Raw genomic sequence first — 24,940 nt, forward strand, 5'->3', positions numbered from 1 at the left:
GATCCCAGTCTGTGTGTTCCTGATCCACATGGTCCCAGTCTGTGAGGTCCCAGTCTCTAGGATCCCAGACCATATGATCTCAGTCTTTATGGTTCTGCACGGCACACACTCCAAGGCTCTGGAATTCCAGTTCCCAGCCAGGAAAAGATGTTCCTGCCCTTGAAGGCAGAGTTCTGAAGAAGGGGCCAAAAGCCAAGTGGAGCAAGATCCCACAGGGACATTTCACTGCCAGCCTTCAGAACTTCAGCCATGGCTGTTGAAGCTCCTGCATTGGGAATTTAATCAGGGGAGGGTCTTTGGTGGCAGCTACCCTGGCTCAAGGGAAACACTGAGAGAGAAACAGAGCGGGCAAAGAGAGGCAGGAGAGAAAGGTGGACACAAATTAAAGGCTGAGAAGGTGGCACTCTGCAAACAGAACTGCAACGGACAGAAAATCAATGGGACAGAAATCACTAACTCTGAAAAAGTTTTATTTCCTATAAAATACATCCCACCCACCCAGCCCCACACAATCCTCATCCTACCACCCCAAATTTGAATCCCACTTCTCTTAATCTCCATCCAATCCCATCACACTTTGGCAGCTGTGGAATCAAGTGAGTTTGGTGTGGGATTGAGTTTTTTTGAGGTAGCAACAAACCATTCTGAGGTGGGATTGAGCCTGCATGAATTAAGGTTGTTGTTTTCAGTAGGATTGAGTTGTTTTGAGGTGACCCTCTTGGCTTTTGGAGTGCAAAGAGATGGAGAACACTGCCCAAAATCCCCCCAGAACCCACACATCTAAGAATATTGTCCCCAAACCATCAATTCCCCTTCAAAATCCTCTGAAATTTCTGGACTTTAAACATCTTCAATCAATTTCTTTAACACTGTTTTGGCTGCCTTTAAGGGATGAAGATGAATCAGAACAAAATTGAGGCCAAAAAAAAAGGATAAGCAGTCAGGTGTGTTCCCAACATGGAAACACAGGGAATGTTGGTCTCCAGTACTTTGCCCAAGGTGGGTCCTCCAGTGGGGGATGGAGCTGGAGAAGGCAGGAAGCTCTTCCCACACTCGGGGCACTCGCAGGGCTTCCCTTACTGGTGCCTCCGTTGGTGTCGGATCAAGGTAGAGATCTGTGAGAAGCTCTTCCCACACCGGGGACACTTGTAGGGCCTCTCCCCGGTGTGGATGCGCCGGTGGGCAATGAGGGTGGATTTGTGCTTGAATCCTTTCCCGCAGTCAGGGCAGCAGAAGGGCCTCTCCTCTGTGTGAATCTGATAGTGCCTGAGGAGATGGGAGCTGGTCTTAAACCTCTTCCCACACTCGGAACACTTGTAGGGCCTCTCTCCAGTGTGGATCTTTTGATGGATGATCAGGGTGGAATGCTGGCTGAAGCTCTTCCCACATTCCCCACACTCGTAGGGCATCTCCCCGGTGTGGATACGCCGGTGCTTGATTAGGTTCGAGCTGTGACTGAAGCTCTTCCCACATTCCTCACACTTGTGGGGCCTCTCCCCAGTGTGGATCCTCTGGTGCTGGATCAGGTGGGAGCTCCGGCTGAAGCTCATCCCACAATCCCCACACTCGTGGGGCCTCTCCCCAGTGTGGATGCGCCGGTGCCTGACAAGATTGCAGTTCTGCCTGAACTGCTGCCCGCAGTCGGGGCAGCGGAAGGGCCTCTCCTCTGTGTGCGTGCGCTGGTGCTGCAGGAGATTTGAGCTGGTCTGAAACCGCTTCGTACACTGATCACACTCATAGGGCCTCTCCCCAGTGTGGGTCCTCTGGTGCTTGATCAGCTCAGAGCTCCACCTGAAGCTCTTTCCACACTCCACACACTTGTGGGGCTTCCCCCCATCATGGAGCTGCTCATGGAGCACCAGCTCCAAGCACCGGTTCGATCTCTGGCCACCTTCCCGGCCCAGGCTGGGTCTTTGCCCTTCACATCCCCGTGATCTGCGTTTGCAGCCCCTCCTCGTGCAGGATCTCCGGAGCTTTTTCTTCCCATTGGGTTTCTGCGCCATGGAGCTGCCCAAAACTGCCTCTTCCAACAGGTTCTGCTGCGGGGATTTGTCCTCCCTGCTCTCCATGCTCAGCTCCTGCTCTGGGGGAGGAAGGACAAGGACAGGATGGGATTTGCCTCTGTGCCACAGAGAAGGGAAAGGAGATTCTCCCAGAGCTGTCCTGCAGCCAGGAGCCGTGCTGGGCGAGGAGATGGAGCAGGAGAGAGGGGGAAAGGGGCACTGACTTCCTCCTCACCGGCTGCCTGTCCTCAGGCATCTTCCTCTTCCTTGCAGTCTTCCAAGTGTTGGCAATAGGAAACCCTGGTATGGGGAGGACAAGGGATAAGCTCATTGAGTTTGAAGGTCCCTCTGCCCAAGTCCATCTCTACAAGTCACCAGCCATCTGGGCTCCAGATAAACCTCCCGAATACCAAGATTCCACCCTGAAAAAGCCTCCCAGGAGTTCCCCGTCCCTGGTCCCTCCCCAGGGGCTCCCCCCCTGTCCCAGCTGCTGGGGGTCATGCTTCCATTGGGGATCCCCCTTCCCCTCAGTGCCTGCCCTCCCCAGGCTTCTGGCAGTCCCTGCAATCCCAAAAGCTCCCCCCTCTTTGCTCTCCCCATTTTGGGATGCCAGGGCTTTTTGGGCTCCCGGGGTCCCTTTTCCCCTCATTCTAGGCCCTGGGCTGCAGGGGCTCCAAGGAGTCCCCCCTGCCCCTTTCCAGGCTCTTGAGGGTCCCGCCAATGGCAGCGCTCCCCCCTCTCTGGGCTCCCCACTTTGGGCTCCTGGGGGACACAGGGCTCTGCTCCTCCAGACTGCCTCTGCCCCACAATGTCCCCCCAAGGGGCCTTTTCTGCTCAGCCTTGGACTGCTTCATTCTCCAAACATCCTGCCCAGAAAAACCCAAACCAGGGACCGAGGGCCGAGCTCTCACTTCCTGCTCACCTGTGCAAGGGGGGCAGGGATGATCCCACAGGTGGGGGCTGCGGATTCAAGGACAACTCAAGTGTGCCTTCCTTTTACTCAGCCTTGATCCGCCTTTGTCCCTCCTCTTCCTCCTGCTCCTCCTCTTACATCCCCACTCCTCCTCCCTAACCCCACCCCCTTGTCCTCTTCCATCCCTCCTCCCTCTCTCCCCCCTCCCTAACCCCACCTCCTTCTCCTACCATCACTGCTCTCTCTCTGCCTTGATCCCCTCCTTTTCACCTCCCCTCCCCCTCCTCCTCCTCCTCTCTAAGCCCACCTCCTTGTCCCCCTTGGTCCCTCCCCTCCCTCCTCCTCCTCCCCCAGCATCAGCGACACCCTCGGTTCCCCATTCCCACGGGGAGTGGGGATGGAGCCGGGACAGGTCAGGATGGCAGCACGGGACTCTCGGCTGCTCCCAGCCACTGCACGTGGGGGAAACCGGCCAGGGCCAAAGGAGAGGCAAACTGGGCCTTGCTGGGGAACCTGCCTGGGCAATGTCAGCCCCTGGGGCTTCTCTTCGGACAGCTGGGAGAGGGGATCCCAGCAGTGGCAGCACTGCCAGGGACTGGGTTGTACTTGGATCATAGGAGGATCATTCTAGGGGTGAGAAGGAGCTGGCCAGGGGCAATTAAGACCATGTTAAGAGCAAATGAGATATCCTGGGAGTGACTGGGATTCTGCTGAGGGTCACGGGGAGCAGCTGTAAGCAACTGCGATCATGCCAGGAGCAACTGGGAGCAACTAGGAGTGACTGGCTGCATGCTGGAGGTGATTGGAAACTACTGGGCTTATACTGGGATCAACTGGGATCATATGGAGGTGACTGAGATCATTCTGGCATTGAGTGCCAATACACTGAGGCTGACTGGGAGTGCTTGGGAGCAAATGGGATCACACTAGAAGGAACTGCGAGTGACTGAGTGCAAGCTGGAGGGAACTGGGCTACACTGGGAGATACTGGGAGTGACTGGAATGAAAGTGAGCGTGAAAGAGAGCAACTGGAACCATGTAGAGAAGAACTGGTTCATACTGGAGGGAATGGGAGGGAGCACTGGAATGGGCTCATCTCTGGATCATACTGGGAGGGACTGGACTAATACTGGGAGTATCTGAGAGCGACTGGGAACACACCCTGCAATCATCCCCCATACTAGGCCTGACTGGGAGCAACTGGGAGCAACTGGCATCATACTGGGACTGACTGGGTTGAAGCAGGAAGCAACTGGAACCATGCTGGAGGCAGCTGGGACCATACTGGGAGAGACTGGAAGCAACTGGGATTATACTGGAACCACACTGGGAGTGCTGACATGTGACTGGGATCAAACTGGAGCTTCCTGGGATCATATTGGAGTTGAAAGGGAGCAACTGGGATCACACTTTGGGCTACTGGGAGCAACTGAGAGAAACTTGGACCATGCTGCTCCCATCATATGGAGAGTGACTGGGACTATAGCAGGGGCCACTGGGACCATACTGGGAGTGTCTGTAATCACAGTGGTGTGATGGAACCACACGGGGAACAACTCGGTCCACGCTGGTTTAGACTGGGATCACACTGAGGCTGAGATTGACTGGGATTGGCTGTGAGCAACTGGCAGAATGCTGAAAAACACTGGGAGAGAGTGGGAATGACTGGGATTAGACTGGGGGTGGCTACAATCAGACTGGGATCAGAGTGGGTGTGAATGGATCCTGACTGGGGCATACTGGGAGCTACTGGGTCCATGTTGGGAGCCAACTGGGGACATAATTAGAGCAACTGGGAGCAGCTGGGCGAAAACTGGGGGCAAGCGAACCACCCAGAGGAAACTGGGAGTGCCTGGCAATGACTGCCAGAATGTTCAGCGTAACTGGGATATACTAGGAGTGTCTAAGACCACATGGGTGGTGACTGAGACCAAACTGGGAGTGACTGGGAGTGTGCTGGGGGAACTGGGAACACACTGCAGGCAAGTGGGAGTGACTAGGGCCCTGCTGGGAGAGACTGGGATCATACTGGGAGTGCCTAGGACTATGCTAGGGGACAAGTGGGACAACTGGGAACACACTGGATGAAAGTGGCAGGAACTGGGAGCAACTGGGACAGTGCTGGGAGCAAACTGCATCATCATAGGGAATGACTGGGACCAACTAGGCTCATACCGGGAGCAGCCACTGCAGGCCCCAGGACCCCCTGAAAACACCTCCTGGGGAACCCCCAATGTCTCCCCAAGGGCCATCTGCGGCTCAGTTTTGGAGCCCTGCCAGCTGCAAACATCCCCCCAAAAAACCCCAAACCCAGGCACCCCCCGGCAGATTTGGGCTGAGCTCCCCCTCCCTGGGCATCTGCGGGATGGGGGGCGATGCTCCCGGGGCTGTGGTGACTGCAGGGTTCCCTCTCCCCTACTCCAGCTGCTTCCTGCTGCCGCTTGGCTTCTTCCTCCCTCCTCCTCCTCCTCCTCCCCCATTCCCAAGGCCAAACCCTGAGGGGAAAGGGAGCAAGGAAAGGGTGGGAACAGTGATGGGAAAGGGGCGGGGAAACGGCGGAACCGTGAGGGTAAAGGGGCGGGGCCAAGGGGACACACGGTCCTAAAAGGGCCTGGTTTGGTTTAAAATCACCCAAAAGGGCCTCAAATGCAGCTGAAATCCACCAGGTTTGGCCTAAAATCAGCCTAACAGCATTAAAATTATCCAAAGGGCTCTAAAATACGACCAAAGGGGCCCAAAATTGACCAAACTGATTTACACCTCCCTCAAATGGCCTGAAATCATCCTTAAATCTCCAAAATGGGCTTCAAATCCACCCTGAAAGTACCTGATTTGGTCTAAAAACTCCCAAAGGAGCCTAAAATCCATCTGGTTTTGACAAAAATCACCTCAATTGACCTAAAGTCAGCCAAGCATGCCAGGAAACCAACACAAGAGGACTTGGTTTGACCTAAAATTACCCAAAGAAGCAAAAAACGTACTCAAATGGGCCAAAAATCATCAAAAATAGGGAACTAAAATCTCTCACACAGGATTACATTCAGCCACATGGGCCTCAAGTCATTCAAGGTATCTAAAATCCCCCCTCAAACTCCACCAGATTTGGCCCAAAATCAGCCAAAGGCACCTAAAATCCACCCTGAAAGCCTGAGAATCTCTGCCAGGATCTGAGCCCACCCTCACCCTGCCCAGTGTGGCCCAAAATGCCCCCGAGGGGCCGAGCCTGAGGCCCAGCCCGGGATGGGCTCCGGGCTCGCTCCGCGCCCTCCGCGCTCGCTCCGGGGAGTTTTGGCCGCGGCCCCGGACGGGCCTGGGAGGGACCAGGGAGGGCTGGGCAGGGCTGGGGCATCTGGGGCTGCTTGGGCTGGGGGAGTCTGGTGGGAATTTGGGGGGAGTTACTGGGGTTTTGGAGAGAATGACTGGGGATGGGGGAGTTGGGGAATTCTGGGGGTTTGTGGATTTTGGGGGTTTGGGTTTTGGGGGATTTTATGGGGGGTGTTTCTCTGGGGGTTTTTGGGGGATTATCTAAATTTTTAGGTATGTTTTTAATTTTGTGGGGTTTTACTAGGATTTTGTGAGGGTTTTGTGAGATTCTCTGGAATTTTGTGGGGTTTTATTGGGATTTTTGTGGGATTTGGAGAGTTTTTATTGGAATTTTGGGAGTATTTAGTGAGTTTCTTTGGAGGTCTAGGTTTTTTAAGGAATTTTTTGGTAGGATTTTGGGAGGTTTTCATGGGGTTTTTTCAGTGTTGCAAGCATTTCTTTGGGTGTTGGAGGGGATTCTGAAGGACTTTTTTTTGGTTTTGGGGACAATTTGGTTTAATTGGGCTCTTGGGGGTTTATTGAGTTTTCAAGAGATTATGTAGGCTTATATAGGGACTCTAGGGTGTTCTAATGGGATTTTGTTCGATTTAACTGGGATTTTGTGGGTTTTATTGGGATTTTTGGGGGTTTAAAGGAGATTGCGGGGCCTTTCAGCCCTTCCTCACATCTGAGGATAACCCCAAACCCCCCCCCCCAAAATTCCACGAGAAACCTTGAAAATCCCCCCCAAAAAAAAAAAAATCCCTCCAAAATCTGAGAATCCCATAAAATCCCACTGAAACTCGCCAAAATTTTAAAAAACTCCCAAAATTTTCAATAAATCCCCCCCCCAAGAAACCCAGGAAACCTCAATAAAATCCCCCAAAAACCAAAAACCCCAAATCCAAAAAAAAACCCAAAATCATGTAACCCCACCACAAAACCTAGTAATGCTCCCCAAAAACCCAATAATTCCCGTAAAATCACAATAAAATCTCCCAAAGCCCTCTCAAAACCCCAAAATCCCCACAGATCCCCCAAGACTCACTGGGACCATCCTGGATCAGGGGCACCGGCCAGGGGAACAGGAGCCACTTCAGGGTGCCCTCGGAGCTTTTTGGGGAAGGGGCACCATGGGAGACCCCCAAAAATGGGGGGGGAACCCCTGCTGTGCCCCCTCCCCTGAGACCCCCAGACCCCGGTTCAGGGCAGGCCTGGGACCCTCCGGGACCCTCAACCCTCCCCCAGGACCTCCAGAGCCCCCCAAGTGTGGCCCAGGACCACTCCGGACCCACAAACCCTCTCCAAGACCCCTAATACCTCCCAAGGACCCTCAGACCCATGCAGATTTCCCCAAAACTCACTCCAAACCCATCTGGGACCCCCCCGAATCCATCAGACTGCCCCAAATCCCCCTCAGACCCCTCAATTCCCTCCAAACCCTATGAAATCACCTCAGACGCCCCGAAATTCCCCCCAGACCCACCTCAGAACCCCAGACCCACCTCAGAACACGCCAGAACCCCTCAGAATTCCCCAGTTCCTCTCACAACCACCCAAAATCCCCTCCGACCCTCCCAATTCCTCTCTGATCTCCCTAAACCCACATGAGAATGCTCCAGACCCTCTCAAGCTTCCCCCAAAGCCCCCTCACACCCCCTCATTCCGCCCAAACCCACCGCACACCCCCCTATTTCCCGTCAATGCCCCCAAAAATCCCCCGTTTCTCCTCAAACCCGCCTCAGACGCGCCCCAAACCCCCCCCATTTTCTCCCCGGCCTCACCTCAGCTCACCTCAGCTCCTCTGCCGCTCTCCCCTCACAGTCGCCCGCCACCGCCGCATGCACGGGCTCCCAGCCAATAGCGATGCGCCCCGCCCCTATTTACCCAATGGCCGCGCTGCATTTCCCAAACTAACCAGTCACGGCGCGGCTCTCCTCAGCAACGCCCGCCTCCCCGCGCCGCCCCAGCCAATCAGAGGCGATCCGGAAGCGGCGCCCCCTTCCCCGCCGCCGCCGGGACCCGCCGGGCTCGGGACAGGAGCGGGAGGGGCCCGAGAGGGGATCGGGGGGGCGGGGGAGGGTCCGGGGGGTCTGGGGGGGCTTTGGGGAGGGGTCCGGGGGTTTGGGGGGGTCTGGGGGGTCCGGGGAGGGTCCTGGGGCATTGCGGGGGGACCTGGGGGGTGCGGATGGGTCCTAAGAGGGGTCTCGGGGGGGGACGTGGGAGGGTCCGGGGGGGTTTTGGGGAGGGGTCTTGGGAAGGTCTTGGGAGGGCTCTGGGGGTGTGGGATGGTCCTGGGGGAGTTTGGGGAGGGCTCTGGGGGTCCTGAGAGTGTCCTGGGAGGGTTTTGGTGATTTTGGTGGTGGCTTTTTTGGCCTTTGGGGGATTTTGTTGTTTACCAGGGAATTATTGGTTTTTTGGAGAAGAATTATTGGTTTTTGGGGGGGGGTTGTGAATTATGGGGGTTTGGGATTTTGAGGAGTTTTACTGGGGTTTTGGTTTTTTGGGGGGATATATTGAAATTTTTGGGTGTTTTTTAAAATTTTGCTGAGTTCTACTGGGATTTTTGTGGGATTCTCTGTGGTTTTGGAGGATCTTATTGTAATTTTTAGGGGATTTTGGGGGTTTTTAGTGGAATTTATGGGGGCCTTGGGTTGTCTGAGCGAGCTTTGGGGTTGTCCCTGTGTATGTGGAAGGGCTAAAAGGCACCAAAATCTCCTTTAAACCCCCAAAAGTCCCAATAAAACCCACAACATCCCAATTAAATCTCACAAAATCTACTTAGAACACCCTAGAATCCAAATAAAAGCCCACAAAATCTCTTGAAATCCCAACAGCCTCCCAAAATCCCAATTAAGCCCTGCAAATCCCCCAAAAATGTTCCCATATCCATAAGAAGTCACACAAAATCCCCCCCAAGACCTAAAGAAATCCTGGCAACACCCAAAAAAACCCCACAAAACCCTCCCTAATCCCACAAAAATCTCAAAAAAACCCCAAAATTCCTTAAATAACCCAGACCTCCAAAGAATGCCTGTGAATGCCTCCACAATTCCAATAAAACCACCCCAAATCCCACAGAAATTCCAATAAAACCCCCAAAAATTCAAGAGAATGCTAAAAATCCCAGTAATTCCTCCAAAATTATAATAAATACAAAAAAATTTCAATAAACCTCCAAAAGCCTCCAGTAAAACATCTCTCCCCATGTCACAATCTGTCCTTGCGGGCAGGTTCCGTGATGCTTCGTGGGGGATCTCAGGGTGCAAAAAGAACCAACAAGGTACAGGGGGGTTTGCAGCAATAATCAAAACAAATGCGCTTCATTGAAATAAACACAGCAAAAATGCGTTGGGTAAGGGTTGTGAAAAGGGAAAGATTAGGGAAAAGGGAGGAAAAAGGAAAGGGTCCTTAGCTACCAAACGTGGAACGGCGAAGGTCCTTCGGTGTCCAGCCGATGGAGTTCACCAGTTCACGTCTGGGGAGATCTCAGAGATGCAGTTCATCAGGATTCCAATTATACTCTTTTTGATGGGGAAAGGGAATGATTTTGAAACTGAATCTATTATATTTGAAAGAAGGGTGCGCACAGTCCATATCTCAGTGGGTGAGAGCCATTGTTTTCGTGGTTGGGTGCTCGCACCTGCAACATCCATCTCGCTTTGGTCAGCTTTCCTCCCCCCGTGCACCTCCCCTGGGCCGGGGGCTTCAGTCCCAGCCCTTGGAGAGTCCTTGGGAGGGGCTTTTTCCCATGGGGATTTCATGGATCTCAGTTTATCTGTCACGGTGGGTGTAAATAAACAGAAGGGATCTTCTTTGAGGGACCAGTAAAAGTCCAACCAGGCCAGGAATTGGGAGAGAAGAAATCTCAGAGCTACTGTTGCAAAAAGGTCAGAATGTTCCTATCCTGGAGGCAGTGTAGCGTGCAGGAAAATACACACACCTGTGGCGACAGTAGCTTGGCAGTGCTGTCAGGTCATCATGCCCTCCTGGCTTGCGAAGCCAAAGGCCTGTGGACAGGGGGATCTTCAGTGGTCTCTCATTGACGGTCATGAGGCAGTTGAAGGATATTTCGGACAGACTCTCACACCCCAAAGCACCAATAAAGCCCCCCAAAATCCAAACCCCCAAAATCTACAAAACCCCCCAAAATTCCCATACTCCCCCAACCCCAGTCATTCTCTCCAAAACCCCAACAATTGCCCCAAACTCCCACGAGACTCCCCCAGCCCAAGCTGTTCTATTGTATACATAGATTTCAGCTAAGCAAAGCCCCCCTTAAATTTCCAGCATAGTTTCTCATGATTCTTCTTATGGTTATATAATAATTATATTTAATTACTAAACAATCATCACATCTAACAATTATATCATTTATCATCCTGCTTACACAGGTGCAGTTGATCTGGGAAAACACAAAGCCTAACATTTTCAGATTCTATCTTTAACATTTTCCAGGGTTCCACTATCACATGTGGCTGAATTTAATCCTGTGTGAGAGATTTTAGTTCCCTATTTTTGATGATTTTTGGACCATTTGAATAGGTTTTTTGCTTCTTTGGGTAATTGTAGGTCAAACCAAGTAATTTAGGATGATTTTAGGTCCTCTTGTGTTTGTTTCAGGCTGGTTTGGGTGATTTTAGGTGAATGTAGGTGATATTTGTCAAAACCAACTGGATTTTAGGCTCCTTTGGGAGTTTTTAGACCAAATCAGGTACTTTCAGGGTGGATTTGAAGCCCATTTTGGAGATTTAAGGATGATTTCAGGCCATTTGAGGGAGGTGTAAACAAGTTTGGTCAATTTTAGGCCCCTTTGGTTGGATTTTAGAGCCCTTTTGATAATTTTAATCCTCTCGGGCGGATTTTGGGCCAAACCTGGTGGATTTGTGCTGCATTTGAGGCCCTTTTGGGTGACTTTAAACCAAACCGGGCCCTTTTAGGACCGTGTGTCCCCTTGGCCCCGCCCCTTTCCCCTCACGGTTCTGCCATTGGCCCCGCCCCTTTCCCCTCAGGGTTCTGCCCTTGGCCCCGCCCCTTTCCCCTCAGGGTTCTGCCATTGGCCCTGCCCCTTTCCTCTCACGGTTCTGCCCTTGGCCCCGCCCCTTTCCCCTCAGGGTTCTGCCCTAGCCCCGCCCCTTTCCCCTCACGGTTCTGCCATTGGCCCCGCCCCTTTCCCCTCAGGGTTCTGCCCTTGGCCCCGCCCCTTTCCCCTCACGGTTCTGCCCTTGGCCCCGCCCCTTTCCCCTCACGGTTCTGCCCTTTCCTCGCCCCCTTTGCCCTCAGGGTTTGGCTTTTGGGAATGGGGGAGGAGGAGGAGGGAGGGAGGAAGAGGCTGAGCAGCAGCAGGAAACAGCTGGAGGAAGGGAGAGGGAACCCTGGAGTGGCCGCAGCCCCAGGAGCATCGCCCCCCATCCCGCAGGTGCCTGGGGAGGGGGGGCTCGGCCCAAATCTGCCGGGGGGTGCCTGGGTTTGGGGTTTTTTGGGGGGATGTTTGGAGCTGGCAGGGCTCCAAAACTGAGCCGCAGATGGCCCTAGGGGTACATCAGGGGTCCCCGGGAGTTTTTTTTGGGGGGTCCTGGTGTGGGTGGTGGCAGAGCCCCGGTGGGGGGCAGGGGGATGCAGGTCCTCCCGCGATGGGGGCTGTGTCACAGCAGCACTGTTGAGAGCTTTTTGCAGGACAGTGGACATTTGCAACGTATATGCAGTCCAGCTTTCATAGATACTGAGTAAGGACACCATGCCCTTGAAGGACACAAAAGGACAAGAACACACTCAAAAGCAAACAGTTCAGGATGCAAAGGCAGACAAGAAAACTGCAGTGATATGCATGAAGAAGGAAGGTTAAATAAAATGAACTAAAATATTAAAATGCGTGCGTAAAAAGGATTTAACCAATCATGTATTAGCTTGAGGCATGAACAATTGAGAATAGTATAAAAATGGCTTGCTTTTTGTAATAAATTGGCTTCACTTGTTCATATTGATCATGGCGTGATGTCCCAGTAATGACCCTCTGCACGGCACCTCTGTGGCTGTGTCACAGAGCCACAGAGCAGGTGGGATGTCAGAAAGGGGCTGTGTGACAGCAGAGTGGGCTGTATGACATCACTGAGGGGGCTGTGACATCGCAGAGTTAGCTGTGACATCACAGAATGCGGCTCTGTGACATTACATAGCAGTTGGAGGCAGTGTGACAAAACAGAGTGGTTGTGTGACATCAAAGCAGGCTGTATGAAATAACCAGTAGCCTGTGACATCACAAGGGCTGTGTGACATCACAGGGGGCTGTGTGACATCACAGGGGCTGTGTGAGGCCACTGGGGAGGTCATTCCACCCTGGCCCCCCTGTCACAGCTCTCCCCACAGAAGTCCAACGCTGCTCGTTCACTCTCCTGTGAAAATGTAAAAAGTTTAATAAAGTACTATGGGAGACCAGGACCAGGGAGCAAAGGTTATTACGGCCGGGTGCATCTTGGCACTCAGCCAGGAGCACCCTGTTACCTTCGGGGATACCCCTGTGTCTTGTTTTGGAAAGACAGGTGCTTGCTAAAGGAGACAGGAGCCTTCTCTGAAATGGAGAATGCAAAACCTCTTCACTATTCCGAATTGGTATGAATAAGGGGCTCTCAGGCAAAAAACATGGGAGCAGGAAAGAACACTTCTTTAATAGGGAAGGGAAAAAAATATAAAATTATAAAATACAACAATGCAATACACCAGAACAACACTGTCAGAGTCAGAACACAACCTGACACCCTGTGGTTCAGCGTGTTGGTAGCAGTCCAGTTGGAAAAGGGCTGCAGTCCTCCTGGAGTGTCAGGCGTGGTTCTGGTGGAGCTGGGGGGTCCTGTAGGAAAGGGGTGAATTCTTCCTCTGCAGATTCGTGGAAGTAGAAGCAGCTGCTGTTCCTCTGGGTAGTCCAGTGGAGCAAAGGCTGTCTTGGTGTCAGAACCTTGCAGGTTATATCTGCATGGCACTGCTCGGCTCCTCCCTCTGGGCAGAGCATCTCACAATGGGATGCTATAGTTCTTATCAGTCCTGTGGTGACATTCAATAGCCCCTTATTAGCAGATGTCCCCTGTTGATTATGATCACTCAGGAAGAGAGATAAGGAGCATTGCCCACTTGACACTAGACAACTGCTATACAGATGGCAATAGAATACATCTTGCCTTGCAATCTGGAACACACTGAAATATCTTTACCCTTACATCAGCCTGTTGGATATCCATAGACCCTCATGCATAGCAAACTTTTCCCCAAACTAGTTTACACGTTCCAAGAACTGTTTAGCATGGCTCTTCATTGGATCTGCCTTTTTAGAGCATGCAGATTCCTTGCTTGTGGTTTTAGTCCATTCTTATCACCTCCAGTTTCTGCGCCTTGGTCCACTCTGCCTTCAGACAGTGAGTGAGGACAGTTGGCAGATCTGTACAGGTGTCCTCATCCTGTGTGCATTGGATGTTATCCCATCCAAGCAGGCATTTTAACACAAGCAGCTATTTCTCTGAGCTTAATTAACATCAGAAATAAAAACTATATCTTTACAACAAAGTTACTTTAACACCACACATATAAAATCCATTTTAATATGTGTGAAAAGCCAATATTACAATATGTATCCATAACAATAAACCTCTCACTGAGTGATGGTAGATGTCAGTCCCATGGCCCAGTCCCAGTACTGGGAATTTTGCTCCCCTTACTGGGAATTCCTCTCCCCATAAGCTATTTACCCCCATGTTTTTGAGGTCACTATTGTAATAGATACATATTATAATATTGGCTTTTTGCAGATATTAAAATGGATTTTATATCTGTGGTGTTAAAATAACTTTGTTATTGTCTTGGTTTGAAAAGCCAGATGCCTGCTAAGGAAGGCAGGAGCCTCCCATGGAATGGAAAATGCAAACCCCCTCCCTCTGAATTGTTATGATTTTAAAATTAAGGGGCTCTCAGGCAAAGATATGGGAATAGGAATAACAGTTCTTTATAAGGAAAAATTAAAAATACAAATGCAGTAGTAGAAAACTAACAAAACCCCACAGACAGAGTCAGAACAGGACCTGATCCCCTGTGGGTCGGGGTGCTGGCAGCAGTCCCAGTCAATGGTGGCTGCAGCCCTCCTGCAGTGCCCGGTGGGGTTCTGTTGGAGCTGGGATCCTGGAGAAGGGAGGAGTTTTCCTCTAAATCTCCAGGAGTGCTGTAGATGGGCCGGGTCTTCCTTGGGGAACCCAGTAGAGAAGGAAGCAGCTCCCCTGGAAATCCAGTGGGAAAAGGCAGCTCCTCTGGGAATCCAGTGGGAAAAGGGCTGATCCTCTGGGATTGCAGGGGAGAAGAATGCTGCTTCTCTGGAAATCCAGTAGGAAAAGGCTGCCTGCAGTGTTCCAAAGCTGAGATTCTATCCAGGTAGGAATGCTTGGCTCCTCCCACTGGGCAGAGCATCTCCCAATGGGATGATGACATTTTATCAGCCAGGCAGTGACACTCAATGGCCTGTTAACAGCAGATAATTAATAATTATTATCCATTTATCTGAAGGTAACTCCTGGAGGGAGGATTGGCTGTGGACGAGATAAAGAAAACTGCCCAATGACCAGAAGATAACTGCCCCACCTCTGACAGATGGCAAACAAAACACACACTTATCTTGCAATCCAGGACCTGTCCTCACTGCCTGCCCCCATTCTCCTGAGTTCATGGTGTCCAGGGAGGCAGCAGCTGCTGGTGCCGAGAACAAACGAGACGGGTGTTGGTTTCAGAGAGCTCCAGAATCCATTTCTGACCCCTGAAAGACAGGGCAAAGGCAGGGCTGTGGGGTTTTTACAGGGTATCCCTGGGCTACAGTTAGGGTTTGAGTCAGGGGAGGAGTTCTTAGATACACAAGAGGGGTGAGATCAAATTCCTGCCTCTTAGGAAAAGGGGCACTCCACACAGAATGTGTCCTTAAATCCTAAATTCCCCCTCAAACACCTGTAAAATGGTGGGACTTTAGACATCTTTGAACAATTTCCTTCATTTAACCCTGTTTGTGCTGTTTTAAAGGGATGAAGATGAAGCAGAAGGAAATTAAGGCCAAACCAAAAGGAGAAGCAGCCAGGTGTGTTCCCAACATGGATCACAGGGAATGTGGGGCACCAGGGCTGTGGCCAACGTGGTTCCTCCCGTGGGGGATGGAGCTGAAGCAGCGCACAAAGCTCTTCCTGCACTCAGGGCACTCGCAGATCTTCCCCTACTGGTGGCTCCGTCGGTGTTTGTTCAAGTAAGGGCGCTGTGAGAAGCTCTTCCCACACTCGTCACACTTGTAGGGCCTCTCCCCAGTGTGGATGCGCTGGTGGGCGATGAGATTGGATTTGTGCTTGAATCCCTTCCCACAGTCGGGGCAGCAGAAGGGCCTCTCCTCTGTGTGAATGAGATAGTGCTGGAGGAGACTGGAGCTGGTCTGAAACCTCTTCCTGCATTTATCACACTCATAGGGCCTCTCCCCAGTGTGGGTCTTTTGATGGACGATCAGGTAAGAACGCTGCCTGAAGCTCTTTCCACATTTCCCACACTTGTGTGACTGTTTCCCAGTGTGGATGTTCCGGTGCCGGATGAGGTTGCTGGAATATCTGAAGCCCTTCCCAAACTCCCCACACTTGTAGGGCCGTTCCCCAGTGTGGATCCTCTGGTGGAGGATCAGGCTGATGCTCCACCTAAAGCTCTTCCCACATTCCCCACACTCGTGGGGCCTCTCCCCAGTGTGGATTTGTCGGTGCATGACAAGATGGGTGTTTCGCCTGAAGCCCTGCCCACAGTCGGGGCAGCGGAAGGGTTTCTCCTCTGTGTGCGTGCGCTGGTGCATCAGGAGATCGGAGCTGGTCTGAAACCTCTTCTTGCATTGATCACACTCGAAGGGGCGTTCCCCAGTGTGGGTCATCTTGTGCTTGATCAGGTTGGAGCTGCAGCTGAAGCTCTTCCCACATTCTGCACACTCATAGGCCCTCTCCCCAGTGTGGAGCCTCTGGTGCCTGATGAGCGAAGAGTTCACGGTGAAGCTCTTCCCACACTCCCCACACTTATAGGGCTGTTCCCCAGTGTGGGTCCTCCTGTGGCGGATCAGGGCGGAGCTCCGGCTGAAGCTCTTCCCACATTCCGCACACTCATAGGGCCACTCCCCAGTGTGGATCCTCTGGTGCCTTATCAGCAGGTGGCTCCACCTGAAGCTCTTCCCACACTCCCCGCACTCGTGGGGCCTCTCCCCAGTGTGGGTCCTCTTGTGCCTGATGAGCCGAGAGCTCAAGGTGAAGCTCTTCCCACACTCCCCACACTCGTAGGGCCTCTCCCCAGTGTGGGTCCTCTGGTGCTTGATCAGCCCAGAGCTAAAGGTGAAGCTCTTCCCACACTCCCCACACACATGAGGCCTCTCCCCAGTGTGGGTCATCTGGTGCCTGATGAGCTCAGAGCTCACAGGGTAGCTCTTCCCACACTCCCTACACTCATAGGGCCATTTCCCAGCGTGGGTCCTCTGATGCTTGATCAGGTTGGAGCTCCAGCTGAAGATCTTCCCACACTTCCCACACTCGTAGGGCCGTTCCCCAGTGTGGGTCCTCTGGTGGTAGATCAGGGTGGAGCTGTAGCTGAAGCTCTTCCCACACTGCCCACACTCGTAAGGCCTCTCCCCAGTGTGGGTCCTCTTGTGTCTAATCAGCTCGGAACTCCACCTGAAGTTCTTCCCACATTCCGAGCACTTGTGGGGCTTCTTATCATCATGAACCTGCTCATGGAGCACCAGCTCCGAGCTCTGGCTCGATCTCCGGCCACCTTCCCGGCCCAGGCTGGGTCTTTCCTCCTCAGATCCCCGTGATCTGCGTTTGCAGCCCCTCCTCGTACACGATCTACGGGGCTTTTCCTCCCTGTTGGGTTCCTGTGCCGTGGAGCTGCTCAAAACTGCCTCTTCCAACAGGTTCTGCCGTGGGGATTTGTCCTCCCTGCTCTCCATGCTCAGCTCCTGCTCTGGGGGAGGAAGGACAAGGAGAGGATAGCATTTGCCTCTGTGCCACAGGAAAGGAGAAGGAGATCCCCCCAGGGCTGTCTTGCAGCCAGGGGCCGTGCCGGGCTAGGAGATGGAGCAGGAGAGAGGGGGAAGGGGGCACTGAATTCCTCCTTACCTGCCTCAGTGCCCCGGGGCATCTTCCTCTTCCTTGCAGCCTCCCAAGGGTTGGCAATGGATAAACCTGGTTTGGGGCCAAAAAGGGATGAGCACATTGAGTTTGAAGGTCCCTCTGCCCAAGTCCATCTCTACAAGTCACTGGCCATCTGGGCTCCAGAAAACTCTCCCAAACACCAAGATTCAGCCCTGGAAAAGCCTCCCAGGAGTTCCCCATCCCTGGTCCCGCCTCTGTGGTGTTCAGTGGTTCCCCCCTGTCCCAGATGCTGGGGGGTCACACTTGGACTGGGGGTCTCCCTTCTCCTCAGTGGCCACCCTCCTCAGGCTGCTGGCAGTCCCAGCAATCCCAAAAGCTCCCCCCTCTTCACTGTCCCCATTTTGGGATGCCGGGGCTTTTTGGGCTCCTGGATTCATTCTCCCCTTATTCTCTGCCCTGGGCTGCTGGGGCTCCAAGGAGTCCCCCCTGCCCCTGTCCAGGATCTTAAGGGTCCCGCCAATGGCAGCGCTTCCCCCTCTCTGGGCTCCCCACTTTGGGCTCCTCGGGGGACACAGGGCTCTGCTCCTCCAGGCTGCCTCTGCCGGCAGCCGCCACCGGCACCCCCCAATGTCCCCCTGAAGCAGAGTAGAAATTTTCCAGAATAGAAATCCATTTTGATTTCAGTGAAATGTACATCTTTGAGTTAAGTCTGTAGTTTGGTGTTTAGTCTGACTACCTGTTCTCACAAAAAGCCTGTGTTAGGACTGTTTCAGGCAGAAGACTAGAGATAAGGGGGGAGGAAAGAAGGAAACAGAGCAAAGCAACCTCACCCAAGAGTTCTTTCTGATAAGGAAGAATTAGAGGCAAGTGCCACGCGTAATCAGTAGAATGAATATGTATGAACCTATTGTGAAATTATATGCATATGTTTTTGAGAAAAAGATAAAATGAGATCTGGAGTTCCCAGAGGTACGCATGTGTCTTAATTTAAGAGACCGATTTCCACATGTGTCCAGCGCTGTAATAAATATACCAGCTTTACAAATTTCGGAAACTTGTAGAGGTGTGCTTGCCCCCGCAAATGATCCCCAAGGGGCCTTTTCCACTCAGCCTTGGAGTTCTTCACTCCCCAAACATCGCCCCAAAAAAACCCAACCCAGGGAGCTCCCAGGATATCTGGGCCAAGCTCCCCCTCCCCGCTCACCCACACAGTGCGGGGGCGATGATCCCACAGGTGGGGGCTGCGAATTCAGGGAGGGCTCGGCTGCGTGGCTCCCTCTGCTCAGCCTTGATCCGCCTTTGTCCCACCGCTTCCTCTTCCTCCCACTCCTCCTCTTCCATCCCCCCTCCTCCTCCTCTGTCTTATCTCCACCTCCTTCTCCTCTTCCATCCCTCCCCTTCTATCCTTTCTCCTCCTCTTCCCCCTAACCCCACCTCCTTCTCCTCCTTCCATCACTCTGCTCTCTGCCTTCATCCCTCTTCTTCCATTCCTCCTGCCTTTCCTCCTTTTCCTCCTTCATCCCTCCCTCCTCCTTCTCCCCTAGCAGCAGCGACACCCTCGGTGCCCCATTCCCGCAGCCCTCGCAGCCCGCGGCAGGAGCGGGGATGGAGCCGGGACAGGTCGGGATGGCAGCACGGGACTCTCGGCTGCTCCCAGCTGCTGCGGGAAGGGGAAACCTGGCCCAGGCCAAAGGAGAGGCAAACTGGGAAAACTGGGGGCTGCACATCCAAACTGAGCCTTGCTGGGGATGCTGCCTGGGCGCTGCCAGCCCCTGGGGCTCCTCTTGGGACATCCGGGAAGGGGAAACGCACACAGGGCTGGGGGATACCAGCAGTGGCATCACTGCGAGGGACTGGGCTGGACTGGTATCGTACTGGGAGTGACTGGGTTTATGTTGAGGGTGACTGGGAGCAGCTGTGAGCAACTGAAATCAACTGGGAGTGACTGGGAGCATACTAGAGGTGACTGGGAATAGACTTGCAGTGAGTGCCACTACACTGAGGCTAACTGGGAGTAGTTGTGAGGAAATGAGATCATACTGGAAGAAACTGGGAGTGACTGGGAAGGTGCTGGAGAGAACTTGCGTACACTGGGAGATACTGGGAGTGACTGGAATGAAAGTGAGGGTGAGACAGCAACTGGAACTGTGTGGAGCACAACTGGTTCATACTGGCAGGGACTGGGTTTGTACAGACATCAAAGCGGGATGAAGTACAATCACACTGGAGCTGAGTGGGATCATAGTGGCAGTGAGTGCCACTACACTGAGGCTGACTGGGAGTGGTTCTGACCAAATGGGATCGTACTGGAAGGAACTGGAAAGATGCTGGAAGGAACAGGAGAACAGTGGGAGATACTGGGAATGACGGGAACAAAAGTGAGGGTGAGAGCAACTGGAACCATGTGGAGTACAACTGGTGCATACTGGCAGGGACTGGGAACAGACTGGGCTCATCTCTGGATCATACTGGGAGGGACTGCACTAATACTGGCAGTATCTGAGAGCGACTGGGAACACACCCTGCACATCATCCCCCATACTGGGCCTGAATGGAGCAACTGGGAGCACACTGGAAGCAACTGGCATCATACTGGGACTGACTGGATTGATCTAGGAAGCAACTGGAACCACACTGGAGGCAGCTGGGACCACACTGTGAGACGGAAGCAACTGGGATTATACTGGGACCACACTGGGAGAGGCTGGCATGTGACTGGGATCACACTGGAGCTTACTGGGATCATACTGGGGTTGAAACGGAGTGACTGGGATCACACTTTGGGCTACTGGGAGCAAAAGGGAGAAACTGGGATTGTGCTGCAAGCAAACTGGAGGAACTGGGAAGGACTGGATGCATGCTGGAGATAACTAGGATATTCTGGGCATTACTGGGGGATCATACTGGGATAACTAACACCTTACTGGGGCCACTGGCCGTGTCTGGAAATGACTACAGACATGCTGGGGAAAACTGGGATATACTGGGAGTGTCTGTAACCATACTGGGGGGACTGGAACCACACTGGGAAGAACTGGGCCCATGCTGGGAGGGACTGGGATCATCTGAGGAGGGACTGGGACTAGAGCAGGGGCAACTGGGTTCAACTGGGACCATACTGGGAGTGTCTGTAACCATAGGGAAATGATTCAAGCACACTGGGAATAGCTGGGCCCATGCTGGGAGCAACTGGGATCACTCTGGGGACACTGGCATCCGACTGGGAGTGCCTGGGAGCATCTGGGATAAGACTGAGAGGGACTGGGATCATACTGGGAGTGGCTACAATCATACTGGGATAAGAGTGGGTGTGAATGGAACCTGACTGAGGGTTACTGGGTGCTACTGGGCCTATGTTTGGAGGAAAATGTGGACACATTGGGAGCAACTGGGATCAGCTGGAAGGTACTGGAACCCTGCTGAGAGGACTGAGACCACAACTGGGACCATACTGACAGTAACTGGGAAAGACTGGGATCATTCTGAGGTAATTAGAACCTTCCTGGGCCCACTGGGATATACTGGGAGTGTCTCTAACCATCGTGGGGAGACTGGAACCACACTGGGAACAGCTGGGATCATGCAGGGGACAAATCAGACCATGCTTGGGGAAACCGGGATCGACTGGGACCCTGCTGAGAGGGACTGGGAATATTCGAGTGGCAACTGGGATCATAATGGGAGGAACTGGGAACAACTGGAACTATGCTGGGGGAAGCTGGGATCACACTGGAAGCAGCTGAGTCCATGCTGGGTTAGAGTGGGATCACACTGACAGTGACTAGAATCATACTGGGATTGACTGGGATCAGCTGTGAGCAACTGAAATTGTGCTGAAAGCAACTGGGAGAAAGTGCGAGTGACTGGGAGTATTCTGGGGGTGAGTGGGATCAACTGGGAGAGACAGGGAGACACTGGGATCATACTGGAAGCTACTGGGGTCATGCTGGCATTGACAGGGAGCACCTGGAATCACACTGGGGGCTACTGGCATCAGACTGGGAGTGCCGAGGAAACTGGAAACGCATGGGGGGACCAACTGGGCTCATACTGAGAACAGCCACTGCAGGCCCCAGGACCCTCCAAAAACACCTCCCAGGGACTCCAATGTCCCCCCGAGGGCCATCTGCCACTTGGCTTTGGAGCCCTGCCAGCTGCAAACATCCCCCCAAAAAACCCCAAACCCAGGCACGCCCCAGCAGATTTGGGCACAGCTCCCCCTCCCCAGGCACCTGCGGGATGGGGGGCGATGCTCCCGGGGCTGTGGTGACTGCAGGGTTCCCTCTCCCCTGCTCCAGCTGCTTCCTGCTGCCGCTCGGCCTCTTCCTCCCTCCCTCCTCCTCCTGCCCCATTCCCGAAGGCCAAACCCTGAGGGGAAAAACGGGGGACAAGGGGACACAGGGTCCTAAAAGGGTCTGGTTTGGTTTAAAATCACCCAAAAGGGTCTCAAAGGCAGCACAAATCCACCAGGTTTGGCCTAATATCAGCCTAACAGCATTAAAATTATCCAAAGGGCTCTAAAATCCAACCAAAGAGGCCTAAAATTGACCAAACCAGTTTACACCTCCCTAAAATTGGCCTAAAAGCATCCTTAAATCTCCAAAATGGGCTTCAAATCCACCCTGAAAGTACCTGCTTTGGCCTAAAAACTCCCAAAGGAGCCTAAAATCCATCTGGTTTTGACAAAAATCACCTCAATTGACATAAATCAGCTAAACGTTCCTGAAAACAACACAGGAGGACCTAAAATCATCCTAAATGACTTGGTTTGACCTAAAATTACCCAAAGAAGCAAAAAAACTACTCAAATGGTCTCCAAATCACCAAAAAAAGAGACCTAAAATCATCCACGCAGGATTAAGATTCACCCACGTGGGCCTCAAATCATCCCAAGGGATCCAAAATCCCCCCTCAAACTCCACCAGATTCAGCGCAAAATCAGCCAAAGGCGCCTAAAATCCGCCCGTAAAGCCTGAGAATCCCTGCCAGGGATCTGAGCCCACCCTCACCCTGCCCAGCGTGGCCCAAAATGCCCCCGAGGGGCCGAGCCTGAGGCCCAGCCCGGGATGGGCTCCGGGCTCGCTCCGCGCCCTCCGCGCTCGCTCCGGGGAGTTTTGGCCGCGGCCCCGGACGGGCCTGGGCAGGACTGGGAGGGACCAGGGAGGGCTGGGCAGGGCTGGGGCATCTGGGGCTGCTTGGGCTGGAAGAGTCTGGTGGGAGTTTGGGGGGAGTTACTGGGGTTTTGGAGAGAATGACTGGGGATGGGGGAGTTGGGGAATTTTGTTGGTTTTATTGGGATGATGTTTTTTCTGAGGGCGTCAGAGGTTTTATTAAAATTTTCTGTGGTTTTTTTTTAAATTTTGGGGAGGATTACTGGGGGTTTTGGGGATTTTTGGGTTTCTCTTAAATTTCTGGGAGATTTTGGGTGGTTTTGTTGGAATTGTGGAGGCATTTAGTAGGACTCTTTGGATGTCTAGGTGTTGTAAGAAAATTTTTGAGGGCTTGTTGGGGATTTTTCGGGATTTTGGAGGGTTTTGTTGGGTTGTTTAGGTGCTGCCAGGATTTCTTTGGGTCCTGGGGGGAATTTGTGGGGCTTCTTGTGGTTTTGGGGACATTTTTGGAGGATTTGTGAGGCTCATTTGGGATTTTGGCTGTTGGGATTTCAAGAGATTTTGTGGGCTTTTATTGGGATTCCAGGGTGTTCTAATAGGATTTGGTGAGATTTAATGGGACCCCCAGCCCCCCCCCCCCAAATTAAAATAAAATCCTCAAAAACTCCAGAGAATCTCACAAAATCCCAGTGGAATCCACCAAAATTTTATAAACCTCCCAAAAATTCCAATAAAAACTCCACAACCCTAATAAAATCCCTCAAAATCCAAAAAAAAAAAACCTGCAAAATCCTGTAACCTCCTAAAATCCAATAATTCTCCTCAAAAACCCAATAATTCCCCCCTACACAAAAAAAAAAAATCCCCCAAAGCCCAAAAAAGCTGCCTCCAAATCCCCAAAAACCCTCCAAAAAACCATCCCAAAAATGCCCCAACTTCTCAAACACCACCCCAAAATTCCCCCAGACTCACTGGGGCTGTCCTGGATCAGAGGGCACCGGCCAGTGGAACAGGGGCCACTTCAGGGGGCCCTTGGAGCTTTTTGGGGAGGGTGCACCATGGGAGACCCCCAAAAACCGGGGGGGGGAACCCCTGATGTGCCCCCCTCCCCAAAACCCCCAGACTCCGGTTCAGGGTGGGTCTGGCACCCCAAATCGCCCCCAGGACCCACAGAGCCTCCCAACATTAGCCCAGGATTACTCCGGACCCCCAAACCCTCCCCAGGATCCTCAGCCCCGCCCAGTTTTCCCCAAATTTCCCCCTAGAACCACCTGAGACCTCTCCCAAATCCATGAGACTGCCCCAAATCCCTCTGACCCCTCAATCCCCCCAAACCCTATGAAATCCCCTCAGACTCCACCAAATTCCCCCCAGACCCATCTCAGAACCCCCCAGATCCCCTCACAACCACACAGTTCCTCTCACAACCACCCAAAATCCCCTCCGACCCTCCCAATTCCTCTCTGATCTCCCTAAACCCACATGAGAATGCTCCAGACCCTCTCAAGCTTCCCCCAAAGCTCCCGAAAACCCCCTCAGACTAACCAAAGCCCCCTCACACCCCCTCATTCCGCCCAAACCCACCGCACACCCCCCTATTTCCCGTCAATGCCCCCAAAAATCCCCCGTTTCTCCTCAAACCCGCCTCAGACCCCCCCCCAGTTTCTCCCCGGCCTCACCTCAGCTCAGCTCCTCTGCCGCTCTCCCCTCACAGTCGCCCGCCACCGCCGCATGCACGGGCTCCCAACCAATGGCGACGCGCTTTGCTCCTATTTACCCAATGACTGCGCTGCATTTGCCCGAGCTAACCAGTCACGGCGCGGCTCTCCTCAGCAACGCCCGCCTCCCCGCGGCGCCCCAGCCAATCAGAGGCGATCCGGAAGCGGCGCCCCCTTCCCCGCCGCCGCCGGGACCCGCCGGGCTCGGGACAGGAGCGGGAGGGGCCCGAGAGGGGATCGGGGGGGCGGGGGAGGGTCCGGGGGGTCTGGGGGGGCTTTGGGGAGGGGTCCGGGGGTTTGGGGGGGTCTGGGGGGTCCGGGGAGGGTCCTGGGGCATTGCGGGGGGACCTGGGGGGTGTGGATGCGTCCTAAGAAGGGTCTCGAGGGGGGGACGTGGGAGGGTCTGGGGGGGTTTTGGGGAGGGGTCGTAGGAAGGTCTTGGGAGGGTCTGGGGGTGTTGGGATGGTCCTGGGGGAGTTCGGGGAGGGCTCTGGGGGGTCCTGAGAGTGTCCTGGGAGGGTTTTGGAGTTTTTGGGGAGGGGCTTTGGGGGTCTGGAAGGGTTTTGGGGAGAGGTCCTGGGGGGATCTGGGGGGTGGGCTGGGGGAGCCTGAGTTGGGTTTGGGGAGGGGTCTGGAGGGTCCTGGCAGGGTCCTGGGGAGGTCTCAGGGGACATCCTGGGCTGGGCCCGACTGGGGTCTGGGGGCTCTCAGGGGGTCCTGGGCCAACCTTGGGGGGGTTTGGGGTTCCTGGAGGGGTCCTGGGGGA

The 24,940-nt window shown here is 53.5% G+C and overlaps 3 protein-coding genes across 5 annotated transcripts in view; all 3 read right to left on the reverse strand.

Annotated features, from left to right (window-relative positions):
- LOC311166120 (uncharacterized protein) overlaps positions 1-8,038 on the reverse strand; it is a 219,203-nt gene extending 211,165 nt beyond the window's left edge. Inside the window, exon 1 of the mRNA XM_084227599.1 lies at positions 8,004-8,038. The gene's annotated coding sequence lies outside the window, so the exon portion shown is untranslated. The remainder of the gene's footprint in view (positions 1-8,003) is intronic.
- Positions 1,077-10,272, reverse strand: LOC311166121 (uncharacterized protein; the record flags this gene model as incomplete). Its single annotated transcript, XM_084227600.1, has 4 exons — positions 1,077-2,083; positions 5,336-5,411; positions 6,100-6,226; positions 10,163-10,272. The coding sequence occupies 4 exons, from the start codon at positions 10,270-10,272 to the stop codon at positions 1,077-1,079; spliced, it is 1,320 nt and encodes a 439-aa protein (XP_084083726.1).
- A 2,797-nt stretch (positions 10,273-13,069) lies between these two features.
- Positions 13,070-24,170, reverse strand: LOC311166123 (uncharacterized protein). 3 transcript variants are annotated; one of them, XR_014616983.1, is made up of 4 exons: positions 24,136-24,170; positions 17,370-17,435; positions 14,286-17,214; positions 13,070-13,257 (listed from the first exon to the last, which is right to left on the reverse strand). XR_014616983.1 is itself a non-coding variant. In XM_084227602.1 (3 exons), the coding sequence occupies exons 2-3, from the start codon at positions 17,389-17,391 to the stop codon at positions 15,452-15,454; spliced, it is 1,785 nt and encodes a 594-aa protein (XP_084083728.1). In that variant the 5' UTR covers positions 17,392-17,435; positions 24,136-24,170; the 3' UTR covers positions 14,186-15,451. The 3 variants fall into 3 exon arrangements, 1 of the variants encoding a protein (XP_084083728.1); XR_014616984.1 differs by lacking the exon at positions 13,070-13,257 and having other exon boundaries at positions 14,186-15,007; positions 15,301-17,214; XM_084227602.1 differs by lacking the exon at positions 13,070-13,257 and having other exon boundaries at positions 14,186-17,214.
- Between the last annotated feature and the right edge of the window lie 770 nt (positions 24,171-24,940).

Source organism: Fringilla coelebs, assembly GCF_963513975.1.
Source record: "Fringilla coelebs genome assembly, contig: SCAFFOLD_40, whole genome shotgun sequence".
Taxonomy (NCBI): domain Eukaryota; kingdom Metazoa; phylum Chordata; class Aves; order Passeriformes; family Fringillidae; genus Fringilla; species Fringilla coelebs.

What these genes read in the sequence shown, in the direction of transcription:
- LOC311166123 (XM_084227602.1), bottom strand. Translation starts at nt 17,391, where the DNA reads ATGCCCCGGGGCACTGAGGCAG. An exon ending in GCCCCGGGGCACTGAGGCAG is followed by an intron (nt 17,215 to 17,369) that starts GTAAGGAGGAAT and finishes TTCCTCCCCCAG; the next exon opens with AGCAGGAGCTGAGCATGGAG.